Source organism: Heterodontus francisci, chromosome 5 (genome assembly GCF_036365525.1).
Source record: "Heterodontus francisci isolate sHetFra1 chromosome 5, sHetFra1.hap1, whole genome shotgun sequence".
In the NCBI taxonomy this organism is placed as follows: Eukaryota; Metazoa; Chordata; class Chondrichthyes; order Heterodontiformes; family Heterodontidae; genus Heterodontus; species Heterodontus francisci.
In genome coordinates, this window is record NC_090375.1 from 140,553,498 (window position 1) to 140,576,765 (window position 23,268).

At 42.6% G+C, this 23,268-nt stretch overlaps 1 protein-coding gene across 1 annotated transcript in view; it reads right to left on the bottom strand.

Moving 5' to 3' along the window:
- The window catches only part of csmd3b (CUB and Sushi multiple domains 3b), a 2,327,439-nt gene that overhangs the window by 1,296,334 nt on the left and 1,007,837 nt on the right, over positions 1 to 23,268 (bottom strand). The window contains exon 5 of the mRNA XM_068032163.1: positions 6,187 to 6,394. Coding sequence (XP_067888264.1) covers positions 6,187 to 6,394 — 208 coding nt within the window. The remainder of the gene's footprint in view (positions 1 to 6,186; positions 6,395 to 23,268) is intronic.

Below are 23,268 nucleotides of genomic sequence, written 5' to 3' on the forward strand. Positions count from 1 at the left end.
GGGAACAATTCCTTTGGTTCCCTGGCAGAGATCTCCCACCACCCAAGCTTCCATTCCTGCTCATTGACCAACTAGAGATTTCCCCCGAGTTCAGAGAGAAGTCTGACAGGGCCCATGCAGATGAAGCTCAGAAGTTAAAATCTCCCGGGCCTCACAATGTAGAGGGCCAGATGATTTTCCATTTGCCTTGGGCCCTGCCCGCAGTCGTACAGCCAGGAGTTAAAATCCAAGCTAAATTTCTTAATAAACTAGTCAATATTGGTTATAATTTTGATGGCTCCTCACATTGGCCAGTAATATTGCTTTCAAATATACAATTTCATTTTACATTTTTTAAAATACAACCGTGTCATGAGATTGCCACACCTTCGAACATTACCAAAAAACTGGCCCTATGTTCATGGCCCTTCTCATCACTAAATGGCTTTTGTTGGAGGCAGAAGGAAGAATTTGTTATGGGCAATAACAAATGACATTTTGAAACAAGAATCCAACGAGTAAGTTCCGCAAAGAACTAAACGGAGAACATTTTAATACAAAACAGAATATTTTATGAGGTTTTCTTCTCGTCCACTTCCAGATTCCAGATGTCTCCATCTCAAAATGTCAGCTTGTATTGTTCGGTATTAGTGGAATATTGTATTTTCCCTAAATACTTGTACAATTGTGGCAACGGCCAAAATACATCAATCAATAACTAATCTTAAAGTAGCTGATCCCTTTAAATAGTGCTGGTGGGGGAACCTTCCTGCTGCTGAACACGTGTTCAGAATTTTATGATTAAGACACAGCGTTAGCTGGAGCGTTGAATTCCAAAATGGCAGCACTAAGGTCAAATCAGTGCGACACATTGCTTGATGTCTTGATCTGCCTATTCTGTATGCTTCTGGCTGCCATTTACTACGTGTGCTAATACCCTCACCAATATGGCGTCCAGCGCAACTCAGACCAGAAGTGTACACGTACGCTGTAGATGCCATTTTAGACTCCATAGATCCAAATGTTGCACACTTTGAATTTAATGAGAAAGTGGCATCCCAAATGGATTGTGAAAAGTCCTATGGCAAGACTTACTACATCTTCAAAATGCTTTGGCAAATTTCCAGACAAAAGTCTGTTAATTAAGCTTAAGTTGATTGAGGTGAAACCTGGGAACAGATAAGAAATTGTCTGAAAAATAGGAAGTAACAAGTATTTCCTAGTGGGGAATAGTGTCAAGTGGATTCTCCTCAGCATTGAAACCCTCTGTTTCCAATTTGCAGTAATGACTTGAATTCAGAATCTCAGTTGAAACCTGCTCGGGTTTGCAGACAATAAGAAAAGGGAATAGAGGGGCAGATGAATCCTAAGAGGTAGCCAGTGACCTACAAATGTGTTGATAAAATCTGTAAGTGGACAGATCAGTGACAGATAAAACAGACCTGTGTAAAGTACTCTACATAGCAAAGAAAAGTGGACTTCACATGCTCTCTGTGAATTGTGTCATAGTAACGAAGAGTGATGGTGAAAGGAATCGAGGAGCTCAAGATTCAATGCTCAACATGTCCAAGCTCTGTAGAACAGCAATCAACAAGGCAAATAAAACTATAAAGCCAATATATATGAGTCAGTGGATATCACACTCAGATTATACAATGCTTTGATCAGACTACATCTTGAGAATGGTGCCCTTGAAGACACTGAAGCTTTTGAGTAACACAGGTCAGAGGTGCAAGGCTGATTCTTAACAGTAGAGAGTTCAGTTTCAAGAGAACACTGGGGAAATCTAGGCTTTGGACCATTGAGAGGAGGCAATGAGAAGGTATGTTGTAGTAAAAGGTGTAGAAATATTGGGCTGAATTTTCCAGGCCAAGTGGGGTCAGGCTGGGAGGCAGGAGGGCTGGCAATATGGCAGGGGAAAGCATCGGGAGGGAAGCCCGACGTCTTCCCGCCGCCATAGCATGTTGCCAGCGGCAGGAACTTCAGTGGTGCAACTGCCTACTGGGCGTCTAATTGAGCCTCTTAGTGGCCCAATTAAGACCTATATTCCCCCTCTGCGGGCATTTTGCCCACACTGGAAAGGCCTGCCACTGCACCCTGGCAGCTTCCCAGCATGTTACCCAGGGAGGGGCCCACCTGAATGGGTGCTCCATGGTCCATGCAGGGGCCTCCTGGCGGCAGTGGCCGCCCCCACTCCCTAAGCGTCGGTGCCGTATCAATGCCACCCACCCCCACCCCCCCACCCCACCTACCCCAGTCGTTGGGGCCTGCCTGCCTGGTCATGCCTTCCCCAAAGAAACTTATATGTCTTCGAGGATGCCTCACTATTGAGATCCCCTCATCCTGGAGCTGCAACCTCAGCACTGGCCACTGCTAGTGGTTGCGCTGCTGAGCTGCCAATCTTCTGACTGGGCCGGCAGCTCTTGGGGGCGGATGCTGTACTCAATCGGATCGCGGCCCCAGAGGTAGCCTGTTAATTGGCTGCTGCTGGCAAAATGCTGTTCCAGGGTCCTGCCACCCGCCAGAGTAGAATCAACTGTTTCTTTCAACCTAACCCCCGCAGCGGCAGGACTTCCAGCTCCTCAGAAAAAGTCAGCTCATTAAGTCCAAACACCACTTCAAAATAAACAACAGCAGTAGAACAAAATAGTAAAAGGACAACCTAGGTCTGAAATTATTATGCGTCGTTGTCCTCGTAGAGAGTGAGCAAATCCCAGATCATGGAGGTGAAAGCCCGAGAATATTTTGAAAACAGCTGGATACTCTAATGAAGAAGCAATGTATTTTCTAATGGCTGGGTAGATTGGGAGACGACAAATGGCCTTTCTCACCACATCAGTCTTGTTTTTTTTCCCCCTGATATTTATAAATGAATGATGCACAACTCCAGAGATGGAATATTAGACTGGATACATATTATGTAAACTTTGTCCATGCTCTGATTTACAAAATGTACAGATCATAAGTATGTTTCAGCAGGATGACCAGCAACAGCACTGAAACCATAGATGTTGACGGTATGTTCCCACCTAATCCAACTTCTCACATTCCACTTTCCCCTCAACCAACAATTTCTTGTGATTTAAAAGCTGCAGATACAGATGGTGCAAGCAGGCACCTCTTACATTCTCCCGCCACCACCCCTGCCCCTTTTCTCACCCGAACCATAACCTTGTGACTTTCTACTTTGAGATACCCAAGAACTGCCGCCACCTGGTCAAAAACTAGTGCAGGAGCCTTAAGTCCAAGAGTAACAAGACACGAATGAAGGTGAAACACTTTCACTCGATCTCATATGTGCAGCCACCAACTCAGATACTGGCACTACACGTACTTTAAAGGGTAGCATAGAGGTGGGGCCTGCACATGGTGGGCTGGATTTTATGTAGGCGGTGGATGTCGTGACCCCAGACCAGAATGGTGGCGTGATCCCCGCCTCAGCTATTTGGGAGGACTCCCGGCTGCATTTTATGGTGCTCAGGCAATTAACATCCCGGCACCGGGGTCCCCATCCCATTAAGGACGGAGATGCCACTTCCAAGAGCTGCCAGCCAATCAGAGGGTTAGCAGCTCAGCAGTCCCAGCAGTGCCACTGGGAGTGGTGGCCATTGCTGAGACTGGTACAGGCCAGGGAACAGGAGCAGTGCTGGACGCCTGGAGTGAAGGTAAGTGAGGCAGGCTTGCTGGGGCCAGTCAGATATGCCCTGGTGAGGGGTGTGGGGGGGGTTTGGCTGGTGAGGGCAGGGTGTGTGGTGCTGGGGTGGCCTTTGACACTGGGGCCTTACCTGGGCCACAGATTGCCCAAACAGGAGGGTTTCACCACCCCATCCCACAGGGAGGCTGCCAGGTTTTACTGGGCAGGCACCCCAGGTGGCAAAGGCCCCCCACACCTCCCCCCATGGCTGGTTAAATGCCAGCAGTGGTAATTGGCCTTCCCTACCCCTGACAAAATTCAATGGCATCGAGAAGGCGACGGGCACTCCAACCCTTGCTTTCCCTTGCCATTTTGGGTCCCCCCCACCTCCCAGCCCATCCCTACAGGGGTGATAAAATTCAGCCCATGACTGAGTTGCAGCCAGGGCAGGCAGAAGGATCGCATGGGTGCCAGCTCCCAGGGAGGTGCGGTCACACGAGTGCTGCTGTAGAGGACTCAGATGAAGATGTCGATGGAGTGGTGTATGGCGAAAAGCTGTTGGACATGCACGCAGGAATGCCTGGTGCATTGGCAGTCCTGGCAGAAAGTCTGCTGATAATGTCAGGAGCCTTGATGTGTCATGCTCCAACTTGACACAGGACTTTGTGCAGAGCTTGCAGCCCATCTTCCCCAGCATGGAAGTGGTGGCCAACTCGAAGAGAACACTTGCAGACCCAACCATGATGCAGCACCTAATGATGGATATTTCAGCTTCCATTGCAGCACAAGCCAAAGCCACCCAATGTCAGAGCACTGCTATAGAAGTCATGTAGGCTCAGCTTGATGCCATTATGGCTGCAGATACCAGTGCTCAAAGGTCTTTTCAGGATCTCATAGCAGTCCAGTAATTGGTACTACAGCAGATTACTTGGATTGCTTAGGCACTGCACCAGGGGCTGGCAGTGGCTCTATGGAGCACAAACTTGCTGTCCTCTCTTAGGATTATAGCATTCATGCTCCCACCATGCACATGCTATGTAATTCACAAAGGATATGCTCATGGAACTCTGTCACCTCTTGGAAACAGACCTACAACCTCAGAGCAAGATGAGAACAACATTGCCAGTGGCTGTGAAGGTGACTGTGGCTCTGCAATTCTTTGCATTGCGATCCTTCCAGGCTGAAACAAGCGACATTGCTAACATCTCCCAATTCGTCCTTTGCTGCAACAGGGTGGTGACAAATGCTCTTTATGCCAGGAGAGGGGACTTCTTCTGTTCTCTCTGAACATAGAGAATCAGGCAGAGCACGCACATGGCTTTGCCTAGATAGTGCATTGCCTGCACACACATGGCTTTTCGGGTGCCGCATCTCAATGCTGAGATGCACTGCAATCGCAAAGGTTACCACTTGCGGAGTTTGTAGTTGGTGTTATGACCATGCTCAGCACATCACACTGATGAATGCCCATCATCCTGGCAGCAGTTATGATGCATTCATTCTGTGCCATTTTAAAAATAGATTTAAGAGAAATGTTCCCAGAAGACCCTAGGTGGATAAAGCCTCCTTCTGAGAGCTCCTCTCCCCACTGCCGCACCACCCTCTGCAAGCAGCTTATCCTATAATTTACTGCATCTGCTCCATCTCCCTTTCACGCTGCAACCCAAGGGCACTTGTAACTATAGCACCCATGACTGGAGGCAATGGGTGTACCCAGAGCCCTTGCAGTCCTATCCAATGCCTTCTGCACGTTCAGCACCACTCCCTGCAGACTTTACTAATTTGAACCAAATCCTCTAAACATCCAGCACTTCCATAAACTCAAAGCCAGTAGAAAGTAATCAGCAACTAACCTGAAAGTTATTAATGATCCCTTTAAATAGTGATGGTGGGGTGGGTGGGGGGTTCTTCCTGCTGCTGAGTGCATGCTCAGCTGTACGAGGTTAATGGAGGGCATTAGCTAGAGCGGCGAGGTCCAAAATGGCAGCACTGGCGTCAAATCATCATTACACGCTGACTGACGTCACGATCTGCCTACTCTGCACACTAGCCCCGGTTAAGGCACTCACTAAGATGGTCAGTGTAGGCAGCACCGGAAGTGATCACGAGAAGCGAGGACATCATTTTGATAGCAAAATGACACCTTTAGCACCGAAGCTACGGGCACTGTGGAACCCAATTTTACAGCCATGTATTTAGACAATAATTTTGTTTATATACATCAATTGATTGGGTACCATTGACGTAACATGAGAAGTCAATTAAAACCTGATTCAAATGTTACACCTGTGACTTAATAGTTCAACTGAGGTAAGTAGTTCTGCTGTAACAGATTAACCGGTAGTTTGCAGTCATCAACTTACTATCTGGTATAAATTATGTTTTCCTTTCTGAGCCATAGAATACTCTGGTTAGTTTCGGAGAACATCAAACTTAATAGGTGGAGAAGATACAAGATATTTCAATTCTTCCCTTCAAAATATATTCAATTCAAATATATACAAATAACTGTTGGAAGATTGGTAATTTTATTTCAAAACTTTTTTTGGGAAACATAAAGATTATTTACTTACCATATCGATGGGGGTTCTGACCCTTCAATTTCTAAGTAATCATATTTTTCTTCGAGCTGAAAATCTGTAAAAATGAGTGAGATGGTATCCCCAAGCTCTGCAGCAATAGTCCAGGTGCAGTCTGCATTATTATAATATTCACCAGGAAAATTTGGACTGGAAATAATGCCACTGGATCCTTGCAGGGTTCCACCACAGCCATCTTCAGCTGGTTGGGAAAAGAAAGTCATTTGTTAGTTTATTGTACTGTCATATGCCAACAACATGCATTTACATAGTGCCTTTAACATAGTAAAACATCTCAATTCGGTTTGCAGGAACACAATCAGACAAGGATATTGAAACTGAGCCAAAGAAGAAGACATAAGTACAGGTGACCAAAAGCTTGGAGTGTCTGAAAGGAGGAGGGAGAGGTAGATGGGTTTATGGAGGGAATTCCAAAGCTTGCAACCTAGATAGCTGAATATATGGAATGGCCACCAACACTGGGGCAAAGGCCATGGATGGATTTGAACACAAAGATAAGGGGGGGAAGAATTTATTTGCATAGCAACACTTTAAAGTGGCGTTATGTGAATTAATTTTCCCCCCAAACTTTCAAATGGAGGTGTTGTTGGACTGGGAGCCAACATAAGTTAATTGGCACATTGTGAACATGGTATGAGTAACAGAGTCTTGAATGAGCTCAAGTCTATTGAGAATGGTAGATGGGAGGGAAAATCAGGAGAGTAAATTCAAAAGGTCATATTGAACAATGGGTACTTTAAAAACAAATCTTGATAGTGACCTTCAAAATATGCTTCCAATTTATGCACTCGGAATGTGATTTTCCTGCAGGCAGTATGTTTACCCTATGATTTTCAAAGGGTTCATCTAGTGTCTGCCTCCCAAAACTATTTTCCAATTTGGTGCTAATGGCTAACTGCTTACATGGCAGAAACCTTGGCATTCTGGGCTGAGTAGCTAGAGCCATGGTTTGGTCTTGATGTTGTCTATTTTAAAAATCAGCGTGAATAAATGTGCATTGAAACTGCTCTACTACAACACGACAAATAGATATAACAAACAAGCAGTTCATCTTTATCTCAAGCTATATTCTTGTCTGGGTAAAATAGCAGTTGAGGGTGGATTACATCAAACTATTTTATGTGCTCATACTTCACTACATGGCCAGTTTGCCCTCTCGTTCCATCATGATAAATCACCTTCCCAAAGGAAATTACCAGAAAGCTAACAGTTAAACAGAGAAGCAGACAATATAAAAATGTGAATTCAAAAGTTAACTAAACCTTTTAACTTATCTCACCACTAATGCAAATTGAGCCCATCTAATTCATGCAATAAATCATTTTTGAGCTTGCCCCAGTGAACTTTACACATGTAAATAGTAAAATGATTTAACAAGTGAAAAAGAATCCCAAAAATTAACATATCATTGCTGAAGAAAAGGTACTAGTCAGTTGAATAGACAAGAACTGCTAAAGGCCTTGAAAGATCAGATGGGGTAAAAAAGCAGAGCTGAAGATGGAAGGATATGTATTCTTGCAAGTCAGTCACCATTTTTCAGCGCAGCCAAGTTAGAACATACTTCATTGCAGATGGGATGGGAAATTTTACAGCCCATATTAGGTTATTCCTCATTAGGTTAAGTTTTTTGTGTGGGAGGGTAGAAGTGTTTATAACCTAATTTGACAGGGGATGGGCACCAGGCTAAAATATTAGAAAAGAGAAGCAAGCTGTACAGAGGACTAAGAGAGGAAATAGCACTAGTGTAAAGAATAGTTCAGAAATACAGGGGTAAATGGGTGGCAGTCGAAGATGCATTTTCGGTGCATGTGCTAAAATTCATATAGCGTGGTAAATAAGGTTGGCGAGTGCCGGCACAAGTCATCACATGGGTCTATGATATAGTGGTAATATCTGAGATCTAGGTCAAGGAAGGAGAGGAAAGGAACTTAACATTCCTAGCTACAAAGTATTCAGGAAAGATGGGGGAAGAAAACTGCTGGGGAGGAGGGTGTGTGGGAGTAGAAGTGGCACTATTGGTCAAATAAACTATTACAGTACTGGAAAAAGTTGACGTAAATGAGGGGTCAAATACAGAATCTATTTAGTTGGAATTAATTAACAATTGAGTAGCTGCTACACTGCTGGGTTTCTAGCAAAGGCGAGCAAACAGTAGGAACTAGCGAGAGGAATAAATTTATGGGTAAATTACATAAAGATGCAAGAACTATAGTGTTGTGATAATGGGAGCCTTCAAGTATCCAACTATGGAGTAGGATTGTAATAGTACAAAGAGCTAACATAAAAATAACATCCCCAGTCTTTTATAAACATATAAATAATAAAAGGGTAGTCAAAGGAAGGGTGAGGCCAATTAGCGACAAAAGATCTTAACATAAGAAATGGGACCTGGAGTAGCCTTCGAGCCTGCTCCACCATTCTACAAGATCAGGTCTGATCTTCCACCTCAACTCTACTTTCCACACTCTCTATATCCCTTATTTCCTTTAGCACCCAAAAATCTATCAAGCTCTGACTTAAATATACTCAACAACTCAGCATCCATGACTCTCTGGGGTATAGAGTTCCAAAGATTCACAACCTTTTGAGTGAAAAAATTTCTCCTTATCTCAGTCCTAAGCGGCCGCCCCTTATTCTGAGACTGTGACCCCTTATGCGGGAGAAACATTTTCTCAGCATCTAACCTGTCAAACCACTTAAGAAGAATTTTATATGTTTCAACTAGATCACCTCTCATTATTCTAAACTCCAGGAAATGTAGGCCGAGTCTACTCAATCTCTCCACATAGGACAATCCCCTCATCCAAGGAACTCGTCTAGTGAACCTTCACTGCACTTCCTTTAGGGCAAGTATGTACTTCCTTAGGTAAAGAGACCAAAACTGCACAAAGTACTTCAGGTATGGCCTCACCAATGCCCTGTATCACTGTAGTACTCTTATACTCCAATCCCTTTGTAACAAAAAATAACATAGCACTTGCCTTCCTAACTGCTTGCTTTATGAGCATTTATTTACAAGGAGACACAGGTTCCTCTGAATGAAAATATTACCCAGTCTCTTACTATTCAAAAAATATTCTGCATTTTTATTTTACTTACTAACCTGGATAACTTCACGTTTCACCACACTGCATTTCATCTGCCATGTTCTTGCCCACTCACCCAACCTGTCTCACCAGTCTATAGCTCTTTGCAGCCACTTGACATCCAACACACAGCTTACTTTCCCACCTAACTTTGTATCACCAAAAAACCTGGATACATTACACTCAGTCCTCTCATCTGTTAATATAGATTGTAAATAGTTGAATAGTTGTCCCTATCACAACCTCTGCATCATCAACTCATTCTTTCATACTAAACCCTGTCACCAGGTTTCTTGGAAGCACCCAAGATCACGCCGTTGGCACCAGCTGGACCTCATCGTCACAAGGTGAGCCTCTTTAAACAACGTTCAAATCACACGCAGCTTCCACAGAGTGGACTGCGACAACGACCACTCCCTGGCGTGCAGCAAGGTTAGACTCAAACCAAAGAAGCTGCATCACACCAAGCAGAAGGGCCGCCCACGCATCATCAACACTAACAAAATTTCTTATCCAAGGCTGTTACATAAGTTTCTAAATTCACATGAAAAAGCCCTTCAAAACACTCCTACAGAGGACGCAGAGACCAAGTGGGCCCACATCAGAAGTGCCATCTATGACTCAGCAATAACCACCGATGGCAAATGTGTGAAGCAGAATGCAGACTGGTTTCAATCTCACTTTGAAGAGCTGGAACCTGTCATAGCCGCTAAGCACATTGCACTGTTCAACTATAAGAAAGCCCCCAGCGAGTTAACATCCGTAGCACTAAAAGTAGCCAGAAGCGCTGCACAAAGAACAGCCAGGCGCTGTGCAAATGACTACTGGCAACACCTATGCAGTCACATTCGGCTGGCCTCCGACACCAGAAACATCAGAGGAATGTACGATGGCACGAAGAGAGCTTTTGGGTCAACTATCAGGAAGATCACCCCCCTCAAGTCTAATTCAGGGGACACAATCACTGACCAACGCAAGCAAATGGACTGCTGGGTTGAGCCCTACCTAGAATTGTACTCCAGGAAAAATTTTGTCACTGAGTCAGCCCTCAATGCAGCCCAGTCTCTGCCCGTTATGGATGAGCTTGACGAACAGCCAACAAATTCGGAATTCAGTCACGCCATCGATTCTCTAGCAAGTGGAAAAGCCCCTGGGAAGGACGGCATTACCCCTGAAATAATCAAGAGTGCCAAGCCTGCGATACTTTCAGCACTCCACGAACTGCTTTGCCTGTGCTGGGACGAGGGTGCAGGACCACAGGACATGCACGATGCCAATATCATCACCCTCTATAAGAACAAGGGTGACCGCGGTGACTGCAACAACTACCGTGGAATCTCCCTGCTCAGCATAGTGGGGAAAGTATTCGCTCGAGTCGTCTTAAATAGGCTCCAGAAGCTGGCTGAGCATGTCTACCTTGAGGCACAGTGTGGCTTTCGAGCAGAGAGATCCACCATTGACATGCTGTTCTCCCTTCACCAGCTACAGGAGAAATGCCGCGAACAACAGATGCCGCTCTACGTTGCTTTCATTGATCTCACCAAAGCCTTTGACTTCGTCAGCAGACATGGTCTCTTCAGACTACTAGCAAAGATCGGATGTCCATCAAAGCTACTAAGTATCATCTCATTCCATGACAATATGAAAGGCACAATTCAGCATAGCAGCTCCTCATCCGACCCCTTTCCTATCCTGAGTGGTGTGAAACAGGGCTGTGTTCTCGCACCTACACTGTTTGGTATCTTCTTCACCCTGCTGCTCTGACATGCGTTCAAGTCTTCAGAAGAAGGAATTTTCCTCCTCACAAAATCAGATGACAGGTTGTTCAACCTTGCCCGCCTAAGAGCAAAGACCAAAGTACAGAAGGTCCTCATCAGGGAATTCCTCTTTGCTGACGATGCTGCATTAACATGAAGACACACAGAAGAGTATCTGCAGAGACTCATCGACAGGATTGCGGCTGCCTGCAACAAATTTGGCCTAACCATCAGCCTCAAGAAAACGAACATCATGGGACAGAATGTCAGAAATGCTCCATCCAGCAATATCGGCGACCACGTTCTGGAAGCAGTTCAAGAGTTCACCTACCTAGGCTCAACTATCACCAGTAATCCATCTCTCGATGCAGAAATCAACAAGCGCATGGGAAAGGCATCCGCTGCTATGTCCAGACTGGCCAAGAGAGTGTGGGAAAATGGCGCACTGACACGGAACACAAAAGTCTGAGTGTATCAAGCCTGTGTCCTCAGTACCTTGCTCGATGGCAGCGAGGTCTGGACAACGTATGTCATCCAAGAGCGACGTCTCAATTCATTCCACCTTCGCTGCCTCCGGAGAATCCTTGACATCAGGTGGCAGGACCGTATCTTCAACGCAGAAGTCCTCAAGGTGGCCAACATCCCCAGCATATACACCCTACTGAGCCAGCGGCGCTTGAGATGGCTTGGCCATGTGAGCCACATGGAAGATGGCAGGATCCCCAAGGGCGCATTGTACAACGAGCTCGTCACTGGTATCAGACCCACCGGCCATCCATGTCTCCGCTTTAAAGATGTCTGCAAACACGACATAAAGTCCTGTGACATGATCACAAGTCATTGGAGTCAGTTGCCAGTGATCGCCAGGGTTGGTGGACAGCCATAAAGGCTGGGCTAAAGCGTGGCGAGTCAAAGAGACTTAGCAGTTGGCAAGAAGAAAGGCAGAAGTGCAAGGGGAGAGCCAACTGTGTAACAGCCCAGACAACCAATTTTATCTGCAGCACCTGTGGAAGAGTCTGTCACTCTAGAATCGGCCTTTATAGCCACTCCAGGTGCTGCTTCACAAACCACTGACCACCTCCTGGCGCTTACCCATTGTCTCTCGAGACAAGGAGGCCAAAGAAGAAATAGTTGAGGCCCAAGTTCTGATTCTTGCAGTACCCCCATTAGTTACAGCCTGCCAACCTGAAAACGTCACGTTTATTCCTACTCTCTGTTTTCTGTTCATTAACCAATGCTTAATCCATGCTAATATATTACCCCCAAACTGACGAGTCCTAACTTTTTGTAATAATCTCTTGTGGGACCCCTTATCAAATGGTTTTTGAAAGTCCAAATACACTACATCCACTGGTTACCCCTTATCCATCCCACTAGTTCCATCCTCAAAATGTTCTAATAGATTTGTCAAGCACGATTTCCCTTTCATAAATCCGTGAAGACTCTGCTTAATCTCATATCATGAATTCTAAGTGCCCAGTTACCACATCTCTAATAATAGATTCTATCATATCGCATACTACTGATGTTAGGCTGACTGGCCTATAGTTCCCCGTTTTCTCTCTTCCTCTTTTCTTAAATAGCGTGGTTATGGGTTTGCTACATTCCAATCCTTGGAAACTGTTCTAGAAACTAAGGAAGTCCGGAAGATCAAAACCAATGCATCCACTATAACTGTAGCTACCTCTTTTAAAATCCTCGGATGCAGGTCATCAGGTCCAGGGGATTTGTAGCCACTTAGTCTCATTAATCCTTCCAGTATTATTTCTTCACATATACTGATTTCTTTAAGTTTCTCATTCTTGCAAGACCCTTGGTTCCCCATTATTTCCAGAATATTTTTGTGTCTTCTGCAGTTAATAGCTGGTTAATAGCTCTGCCTTTTCCTAATACAATTATAATTTCAACTGTCTTTACCTCCAATGGGTCCACGTTTACTTTCCCTAATCTCTTGCTATTTACATACCTATAGAAACATTTACAATCTATTTTTATGTCTCTTGCTAGTCTACTATTATATTCTCTTTCCTCATCAATTACTTGGTCCTCCTTTGTTGATTTCTAAACTCCTCGCTCAGGCTTACTCCTCTTTTTGACAACATTATAAGCCTCTGTCACACACACAGGAAGTGTGATGATACAAATTATGGACTAACTCTGAAGAGTCATGAAAAATTGACTTTGTCCTTCAAAAAAATGAACCTTTATTTAAAAAGTAAACAATGGTCCAAAATGGCCACAGAAGAAAAGGGATTGGCCTTTGTGTATTCAAACTGTCTGACAAAGACAAAGGACAAATCTTCAAAGTTAAGAGGTGTCAACTGCACCCATCATGAAAACATTCCAGAATTGAATGTCTTTTTCTGAAATAGAGAGTGTGTTAAGTAGTCAGGTCCTGGCACATTGTGCGATCACCATGAGGAAGAGATCAGAACGTCTCCTACCAAGAAGTGAGAAGTAACACAGCTTTACCTTAAAAATAGACAGCCCAAAGAGAGAGAGCAGAAAAGAAAGAGAGAGAGGGTGAGAAAGAGGGAAAAGCATCAACATATGTTCCAGCAAGCCAAAAAGCATGTGCCCTGCTGTAAAATCCTGCATTAGACAGCAGTGAACCAGAAGTGTCCCACCATCTTCAGCTGAACCTTTAATCACGTTAGAAATCTACAATCATCTGAGGCCTGCACCCATTGAGAACTTGATTTCCAAGAGAATTCAACAGGTTTGTCGTGAACTACCCCACACTCAAAGTTACCTTATTTTTTTCCCTCTCTATCTGTCTCTTCTTGTGTGTGTGTGCATGAGCGAATGCATGAGTGGATGCGTGAGTGATTGCGTGAGTGAATGCGATTGTGACAATTTCGGGACAAGGCATATTGATCAATAAACAATTGATTTTCTGTTTCTTAAAACCTACAAAAAAACCTGTCACTGTCTATTTATTTTTTAAAAACACCAAAAGGGTTAAACCCTAATAACGAAATGCTTGCTGTGGTCAGGTGGAGAGTTGAACAGTGGGAACCACCCACTGGTAAATTGGCCATTATAAATTGCCCCTAGTATAGGTAGGTGGTAGGGGAATATAGGGACAGGTGAGGATGTGGTAGGAATATGGGATTAGTGTAGGATTAGTATAAATGGGTGATTAATGGTCGGCACAGACTCGGTGGGCCGAAGGGCCTGTTTCAGTGCTGTATCTCTAAGTCAAAAATTAAATCAAATCAAATCACACGACATGGCTGTTACTCCTCTTCCTTTGATCTATTACTGCCTTTAACTCCTCTTGTTACCTATGGTTTGATCACTTTTTCTATTGGCTTTTTGCCTTAAAGGAATGTATATCTGTTGAAAATTATGCATTTATTCTTTAAATGCTCACCATTGCTAGTCTCCCATCATATATTTTAATGTAGTTTCCCAATCTACCTTATCCAATTTACCTCTCATAGCGAAGTAGTACACTTTGTTTGTATTTAAGACCCTAGTTTCAGACTTAATTAAATCACTTTACTAAATCTTCTTGTGGAGGCAGAGGGCATGGCTGAGGTACTAAATGATTGGCTCACATGAGTGTTCACGAGAGAAAAGGATGCAGCCAATATAGTAACAAAGGAGGAGGTAATAGTGATATTGAACAGGATAAAAATAGATAAAGAGGGGTATTTAAAATGTTGGCAGTGCTCAAAGTGGGAAAGTTACCAAGTCCAGATGGGATGTATTCTGGTTTACTGAAGGAAGTAAGGATGGAAATTGCAGAGCCTCTGGTCACAATTTTCCAATGCTCCTTAGATATGGGGGCTGTGCCAGTGGACTGGAGGATGGTAAATGTTTATACCCCTGTTTTAAAATGCGGCGAGCGTTAAACCAGACAATTACTGACCAATGAGCCGAATAACGGTGGTGGACAAACTTTTAAAGACAATAATGCATGACTAAATTAATAGGAACTTGGAAAAGTATGGGAAATTATCGACATAACATAACGCGCTGATGAGAATAGTGTGATGTGTGATTGATGTTGTGTATGTGGAATGTAAAATGCATTTGATGGAGTACCACATAATAGACTTGTTGGCAAAATTAAAGCCCATGGTATTACTAGTGTCGGTATGGATACAGATTTGGTCGAAGGACAGAAAGCAGCGGGTTGTGGTGAACAATTGTTTTTCAGACAGGAGGGAAGTGTTGTTGCCCAGGGTCATTGTTGAGACAACTGCTCTTTTTGATATATATTAACGACCTGGACTTGTGTACACATGGCAGAATTTCAAAGTTTGCAGTGACATGAAACGTGGAAATATAGCAAACAATTCAGGAGGACACAGATGGACAGGTAAAATTGGCAGATGAAATTTAACGCAGAGAGGTGTGAAGTGATGAATTTTGGTAAGTAGCATGAGAAGAGGAAATATTCACTACATGTTACAATTTTAAAGGGAATGCCAGAACAAATCTTTGAAGATGGCAAGACAAGTTGAGAAGGCCATTAAAAAAAGCATATAGGGACTGCAAAATTATGAATAAAGGCATAGAGTACAAAAGCAAAGATGTTCTCCTAAACTTTAACAAAAAGAAACTGGTTTGGTCTCAGCTGGTGCATTATGCTCAATTCCAAGTACCACACTTTAAAAAGGATGTCATGGCTTTACAGAGGGTGCAGAAGGGATTGACTCGAACAGGATGAGGGTCTTCCTACGACGTGACTAGAGAAGCGGGGGTTGTTCTCCTTAGAGCAGAGAAGTTTAAAGGGTAGATTTGATAAAAGTGTTCAAAATCATGAAGGGTTTTGATACAGTAAAGAGAAACTGATTCCAGTAGCAGAAGGGTCAGTGATCAGAGAACACAGATTTAAGGCGATCAGCAGAAAAAGCAGAGGTGGCATGAGGGAAAAAAATGCAGCGTTATGATTATTTGACTGTACTACATGAAAGAGTGATAGAAGCAGACTCATTAATAATTTTCATAAAAGAATTAGGTGAATACTTGAAAATGAAAGATTTACAGGACAACGGGGAAAGATCGGGGAGTGCGATTAATTGGATTGCTCTTTCAAAGTAACGGCACTGGCATGATGAGATATATGGTCACATTGTGTGCTGTATTATTCTATGGGCTGAATTTTATGAGTGCGCCGCAGTTTGTGGTGGTGCACTCTAAAAGCGGCGTGCATTCCGCACGGATGCACCATCCCTGAGCCCCCGCGATATTATAGGTGGGGGCTCTTTTAAATAGAGGGGGTGGAGTGGCCACCCCCCATGACGTAAGGGGGCAGCCACTGCGTCCCCAGCAACGGCGTCTGGCACCACCGTGTGGGCCCCATTTATAAAGGGCTTTAAGCCCTTCAGTTGCATTTTAAAATTTAAAGGTCCCAATCTCCGGGATACAATTATAAAATGTAATTTCAAATATAAGTCACTTGACCCACCCCCACAATAGGTAAGTTATACATCAATCACACTCTTCCCCCATAATAAACCTTTAATAGTATTCTGAATCTTACCCCCCAAAATTTGTTCCCTTTGACTCTCAACCCTTTCCCACTATTCCATTAGCCAGTAAAGATTGGTTACTCCCCTCCTCCACCGCTCCCGGCCTGAAAATTCTATTCCTCCCCCCTCCCCACCAGGATCTCACCCGGAACTCTGTACGGAGTTCCGAAGACATGCGAAGTGTGAACGACAGCTGTAACATTGGCATGGGATGGCTGCCGCCTGCAGGTAATTTAATTTACATCTCTTTATTGTTAATTTGAATATGAAGATGAAGGGCCTGTCGGTAGGTGGCGGGGGGTGGGTGGTGGTGGTGAGGGGCAGCACCGAGGTCCCCGCGCCGCCGGTAATATGCAGCGGGCCCTTCTTGATGTCGCGGATCGAAGCAGGCCTCTCCACACTGCATTTTGACCCCACACTGCGCCACGAACCGTGGCGTCAAGGGGCCAGTAAAATTCAGCTCTATGATTCTATACTTCTTAGTCATGAAACAGTGCATTATTATCATCATCTAGTCTTTTACGATTAATATCATTCAGAAATGTCTCTAATTAGCAAGGAACTGGGGTGGAAGGTTGTCGGGGTAGGTGGAAATGTGGAGTAATCAGTTCAGCAATGAACTTATTGAATGACGGAGCAGGCTCGAAGGGCCGAATGGCCTACTCCTGCTTCTAATTTGTATGTTTGTATGATAAAATGCATACATAAAGCAAACTACCGCAACATGCTAGAGTACAACATTAATAGTTATTCTTGGTGATATTAAAGCAATACACCAATGCTCGTACTTATTCTGTAGAAATTCTACTCTTCCATCGAACTATAATCTGACCTTCAATTGGAAAGATGATCTTTTACTGCTGACAAATCATTGATTGAACCACAAAAATAATGAGCTAGAAATAAAATTCGGATTTCCAAGTGGAACGAATAATAAATCTTTATTATTAAAACACTGAAAGGAGCACATCATCAGAGTATAAAATATACCCGTTCTTCATGGTCAGTGCCTCAGTTGCCAACATTAGGTGTCATTTTTACTATAAATCATAAGAGAATGGAGTCTATAATAGAATTTTCGATTTGCATTAATTGCTCAAGGAATCCAGGAAACTCCCTCGATAATCACTGTAATACTAGATTTCAGAAGTAAATTTGAAATCTTGGTCAACTAACAGTAAATTTGTCTCCAAAGGGAATGCTTTTGTGCAATAAAAAAGCTACTCGCTAAAAGGGTTATTTGTTCTGCTCTACCACATTCGTCAGCTGTAGTACTTAATTTTGATAGAGTTTAGTTTGGCTCGACAAGAAGAGACGATTTAGACAAGGTCAACTTTTCAATCTATGGTAATGTTACTTATTTTCTATATGCTTAAGGACTTTCTCTTTTATTTGGTAAAAATAAATACTTTATCATTATAATACTTGTAATCTAATACTTGAGTGAGGAAAACCCTCAATTCCCCAAATTATATCCAGTATCTGTACTTTAAAATAAGAATCTTTAAAATTCAAAGCATTTGCAGACAAAGAATCTCCTTAAAATTATAACTGTAAATTCATAACATCCAGAAAAATATGAAAATTTGATGCAATTTAAAAACACATGTTCTACAAGTCTGTCTCTTTTTGAAACATGAGTCCCATCCACCTACATTCACACCAATGGCACCACATTTTAGACTAGATATCAAAGCCTTGGAGATGGTGCAGGTTCAAATCCTATAACGGCAGCTGGTGGAATTTAAATTCAATTTAATCTGTAATTGAAAGCTCGTCCCAGTAATGGTATTATGAAATTATCATCAATTGTCGTAAAGAGAAATCTGGTTCAATAATGTCCTTGATAGAAGGAAATCTGCTGTCCTTACCGGGTCTGGCCGACATGTGATTCCAAACCCACAGCAATGTGGTTGACTTTTGACTGCCCTCTGAAATGGCTTAGCAAACCACTCAGCTCAAGGGTAATTAGGGATGGGCAACAAATGCTGGCCTTGCAAGCAACGCCCATATCCCATGGAGGAAAAATTAGAAAAAGAGACATTTACCAGAATGAATCAGAGATGAGGGTTTCAATTATCTGGGGACTAGAGAAGCTGGGATTATTCTCCTTAGAGCAGAGGAGGTTAGGAGAGGTTTAACAGAGGTGGGTTACGCCAATGTGCTTTGTTGAATGATAATTTTCTTTAATCCATTGACTGAAGATCTGTATTTTTTTGAAGAAATTTAAAAGGAACAGTTAAAAAAGATGATTTTGCTAGCAGCTTAAGATGGCTACCTAGTTTGCAACAGTTTCCTACATGCAAGGACTGTGAGGAGGGAGATAAAATGTTTGCTTATATACCGGCAAGAACAAAGACCCAAGATGCTTAAGGGAATTGCTTGTTCTTTTTCTTTTCAGCAAGACAGAAATACTAACTGCTATGGTTTGAATCATTGAATGACCGTCATGTAACAAAACCCTCCCCATCTGTTTTTTTAAGCTTGTGTCTTTCTGCAGCAGAGAGAGGAGAAGCAACTGGAATCTGACAAGTGCAGACACTATGTGAGGATCCCTCTCTCACTCTCCATTCCAGTTTGAAATCTTTCAAATTCTGCTTGTTGATTAACCACCTCAGCATACTCCGGCTACAATCAGAAATCCCGTTGCAGGAAATTATTGCATCACTGTCTCCAAGAGACCCATCAAACAAGTCATCTACCTCTTCAAACTAAAAGGCTCAGGACCACCGAATTCAGCTGGAAGCCAGCCAAATCACCAAGTGCCACAAACAGTATATCCCTTTTCTCAATGGTCTCTAACTCAGCCACTCTACTTTTCCCCATGCTGCGAAGTATTTCTGTGTGTATAAACCTCTAGTGTGTGTGCGTGTGTGTGTGAGAGAGAGAGTGAAAGTTGGTATGTTGTTTATTATTTTTATTAAGTACAATAAAGTTAACCTCTTTCTTTGTTAAACTCAAGAAAACCTGTCCAATTGGTTCTTGTTATGATCATAGCAAGTAAATAATATGAACATACGAAATAGGAGCAGGAGTAGGCCACTCGGCCCCTCAAGCTTGCTGCGCCATTCAACAAGAACATGGCTGACCTGATAGTAACTTCTATTCCACATTCCCGCCTACCCTAATAACCTTTCACCTCCTTGCTTATTGAGAATCGATTTCCCTCTGTCTTAAAAAAGATTCAAAGACTTTGCTTCCACCACCTTTTGAAGAAAAGAGTTGCAAAGACTCACGAACCTCAGAGAAAAATGTTCTCCTCCTCTCTGTCTTAAATGGGCAACCCCTTATCTTTAAACAGTGACCCCTGAGTTCCAGATTCTCCCACAAGAGGAACCATCCTTTCCACATCCACCCTGTCAAGATCCCTCAGGATCTTATAAGTTTCAATCAAATTGTCTGATACTCTTCTAAACTCTAGAGGATTCAAGCCTAGCCTGTCCAATCTTTCCTCATAAGACAACCTGCCCATTCCAGTTATTAGTCTAGTAAACCTTCTCTGAACTGCTTCTATGCATTTACATCCTTCCTTAAATAAGGAGACCATTACTGTACACAATACTCCAGATGTGGTCTCACCAATGCTCAGTATAAGTGAAGCATAACTTCACTACTTTTGCGTTCAATTCCCCTTGTAATAAACAATAACATTCTATCAGCTTTCCTAATTCCGCAGTGTACATACATAGTAATCTTTTGCGATTCATGCACCCGGACACTCAAATCCCTTTGCATCTCAGAGCTCTGCAATCTCACACCATTTAGATAATATGTTTTTTTTTTATTCATCCTGCCAAAATGGACAATTTCACATTTTCCCACATTATACCCCATTTGCCAGATCTTTGCCTACTCACTTAACCTATCGATATCCCTTTTGTATGTCCTCTTCACAACTTACTTTCCTACCTATCTTTGTGTCATCAGCACATTTAACAACCATACCTTCAGTCCCTTCATCCAAGTCATTTTTATAAATTGTAAAAAGTTGAGGCCCTAGGAGTGATCCCTGTGGCACACTACTCATTACATTTAGCCAACCAGAAAATTACCCATTTATGCCTACTCTCTGTTTTCTTTTAGCTAGCCAATCTTCTATCCATGCCAATATGTTACCCCCTGCACCATGAACTTTAATTTTCTGCAATAACCTTTGATGTGGCACCTTTATCAAATGCCTTCTGGAAATCTAAGTGCAGTACATCCTCCAGTTCCCCTTTATCCACAGCACATGTTATTTCTTCAAAGAACTCCAATAAATTGGTTAAACATGATTTCCCTTTCGCAAAACCATGTTGACTCTGCCTGATTACCTTGAATTTTTCAAAGTTCCCTGCAGTAATGTCTTTAATAGTAGCTTCTAACATTTTCCCGATTGCAGATGTTAAGCTAACTGGCCTGTAGTTTCCTGCTTTCTGTCTCCCTCCCTTTTTGAATAAAGGAGTTACATTCACTATTTTCCAATCTAATGCAACATTTCCCAAATCTAGGGAATTTTGGAAAACTAAAACCAATGCATCAACTATCTCACTGGCCACTTCTTTTAAGATCCTAGATGAAGTCGATCAGGACCCAGGGACCTGTCAGCCTGCAGCTGCAACAATTTGCTCAGTACCACTTTCCTGGCAATTGTAATTTTCTTGAGTTCCTCCCTCCCTTCCATTTCCTGACTTAGAGCTATTTCTGAGATGCTACTTGTATCCTCTATGGTGAAGATCAATGCAAAATACCTGTTTAATTCATCTGCCATCTCCTTATTTTCCATTATTAATTTCACAGACTAATTTTCTATAGGACCAATGCCCACTTTGTTAACTCTTTTCTTTTTAAAATATCTATAAAAACTCTTACTATCTGTTTTTATATTTCTAGCCAGCTTTCTCTCATACTCTAATTTTTCCCTCCTTATTAATCTTTTAGTTATTCCTTGCTGCTTTTTATATTCTGTTCAATCTTCTAACCTGCCACCCATCCTTGCACAATTATATGATTTTTCTTTAAGTTTGATACTATCTTTAACTTTTTTTAGTTAACCACAGATGGTGGGTCCTCCTCTTGGAATTTTTCTTTCGCATTGGGATATATCTATTCTCTGTATTCTGAAATATCCCCTACATGTCTGCCACTGCATCTCTATTGACCTATCCCTTAACCTACTTTGCCAATTCACTTTTGCTCGCTCTGTTTTCGTGCCCTCATAATTGCCCTTATTTAAGTTTAAAATACTAAAATCTCTCCCTCAAACTCAATGTATAATTCAATCATGTTATGATTGCGGATTCAAACGCCTACTGAATTGGCCAGTACATCCACTTTAGAAAAGAATTAAACCTGTTTTTGTCAAACAAGGAGAGGGAAAAGAGGGAAGCCCTTCGACCCCTCCTCACTTGACCATAACAGGTGTTTAAAATTATGAGGGATTTTGATAGAGTCGATAGGGAGAAACTGTTTCCACTGGCAGGAGAGTCGATCACCAAAGAACATGGATTTTAAATAATTGGCAAAACAGCCAAGGTGGAGACAAGGAGCATTTTCTTTTTACTTAGTGGGTTGCTACGATCTGTAATCCACTGCCTGAAAGCATGGCAGAAGCAGATTGTCACGGAATTGTATTTATTTTCTCCTCTGTTTGAAACAGTGGGGCTTTAAGACTCTGTTAGAAACAGTGTACTTTTAAGAAAGAGAGAGAGAAGCTTTTGGATTTTGAAGCACAGCGTACTCGCTGTAGGCGACAGCAGGAGAGTGCAGAGGTGACATGGTAAAATGTTTCAAATTGAATGTGTAAAAACCAGCTGAAGCCAGTTTTGAGAGACTCTCCAGCAAAACGTGCTCCTGAAGAGAAGAGTTATTCTTCTCAGCAAAAATTCTACAAGGAGCTCCAGGCCTAGTTAATTGCCGAAGGAGGAAATAACCCTTTGAAGAGACTGTTTGTATTATTGAAGTAAATTTTCAACTGAGAGACTGTCGGTTTTAAAATTCAAGTTGACCTATTGCTCTGCTCATCGTTGAAAGAACTGTTTGATGCCTTCTGCAGCCAAAATGTTTTGAATGCCTATCAAAAATGGACTATTTCATCAAATTCGTGTCGAGACTTTGAGTAGCATTTGATTATTTTCACATTAGAATACCTCACCCATCGGGAATGTTATCCACAAAGACTTACTAATTTATTCTTAAGAAACAGCTAATTCTTAAAAACACCACTTTTAAAACCTGTTAACTGTTAGTTTTGAATGTATGCGTGTGAATGCAATAAGTTAGCAGGTCTTTAGACATAGGTTTATCTTAATAGTGTTTACGATTTAGTGTTTAATAAATAGTTAATTTATCATTGTTTAAAGATACCTGGTTTGGTCTATTTTATTTCGGGGGTTACCAGAGTGTTTAATTTGGCTCTTTTCCGGTTGGGTGGGAAAACTTTAACATTATGCTGCGAACTGTGGAGTGATGGGACTGAATTGACGGTGCATTGCTCCCGCCTCGGTCGTAACAAGATTCAATATTAACTTTCAAAACAGAATTTGATCTCCACTTAAAAAGCAAAGATTCACAGGGCAATGGGGAGAGAGCAGGCCAGTAGTCCTAATTGGTAGCTCTTCCAGAGAGCCAGCACAGGCAGGATGGGCTGATTCTATATGTCGCCATCACCTTACCAGAAACATATGTACCTCCCTATACATATACTTATTCACCCAAAATTCTACTCTGGAGCTCATTATCTTTACC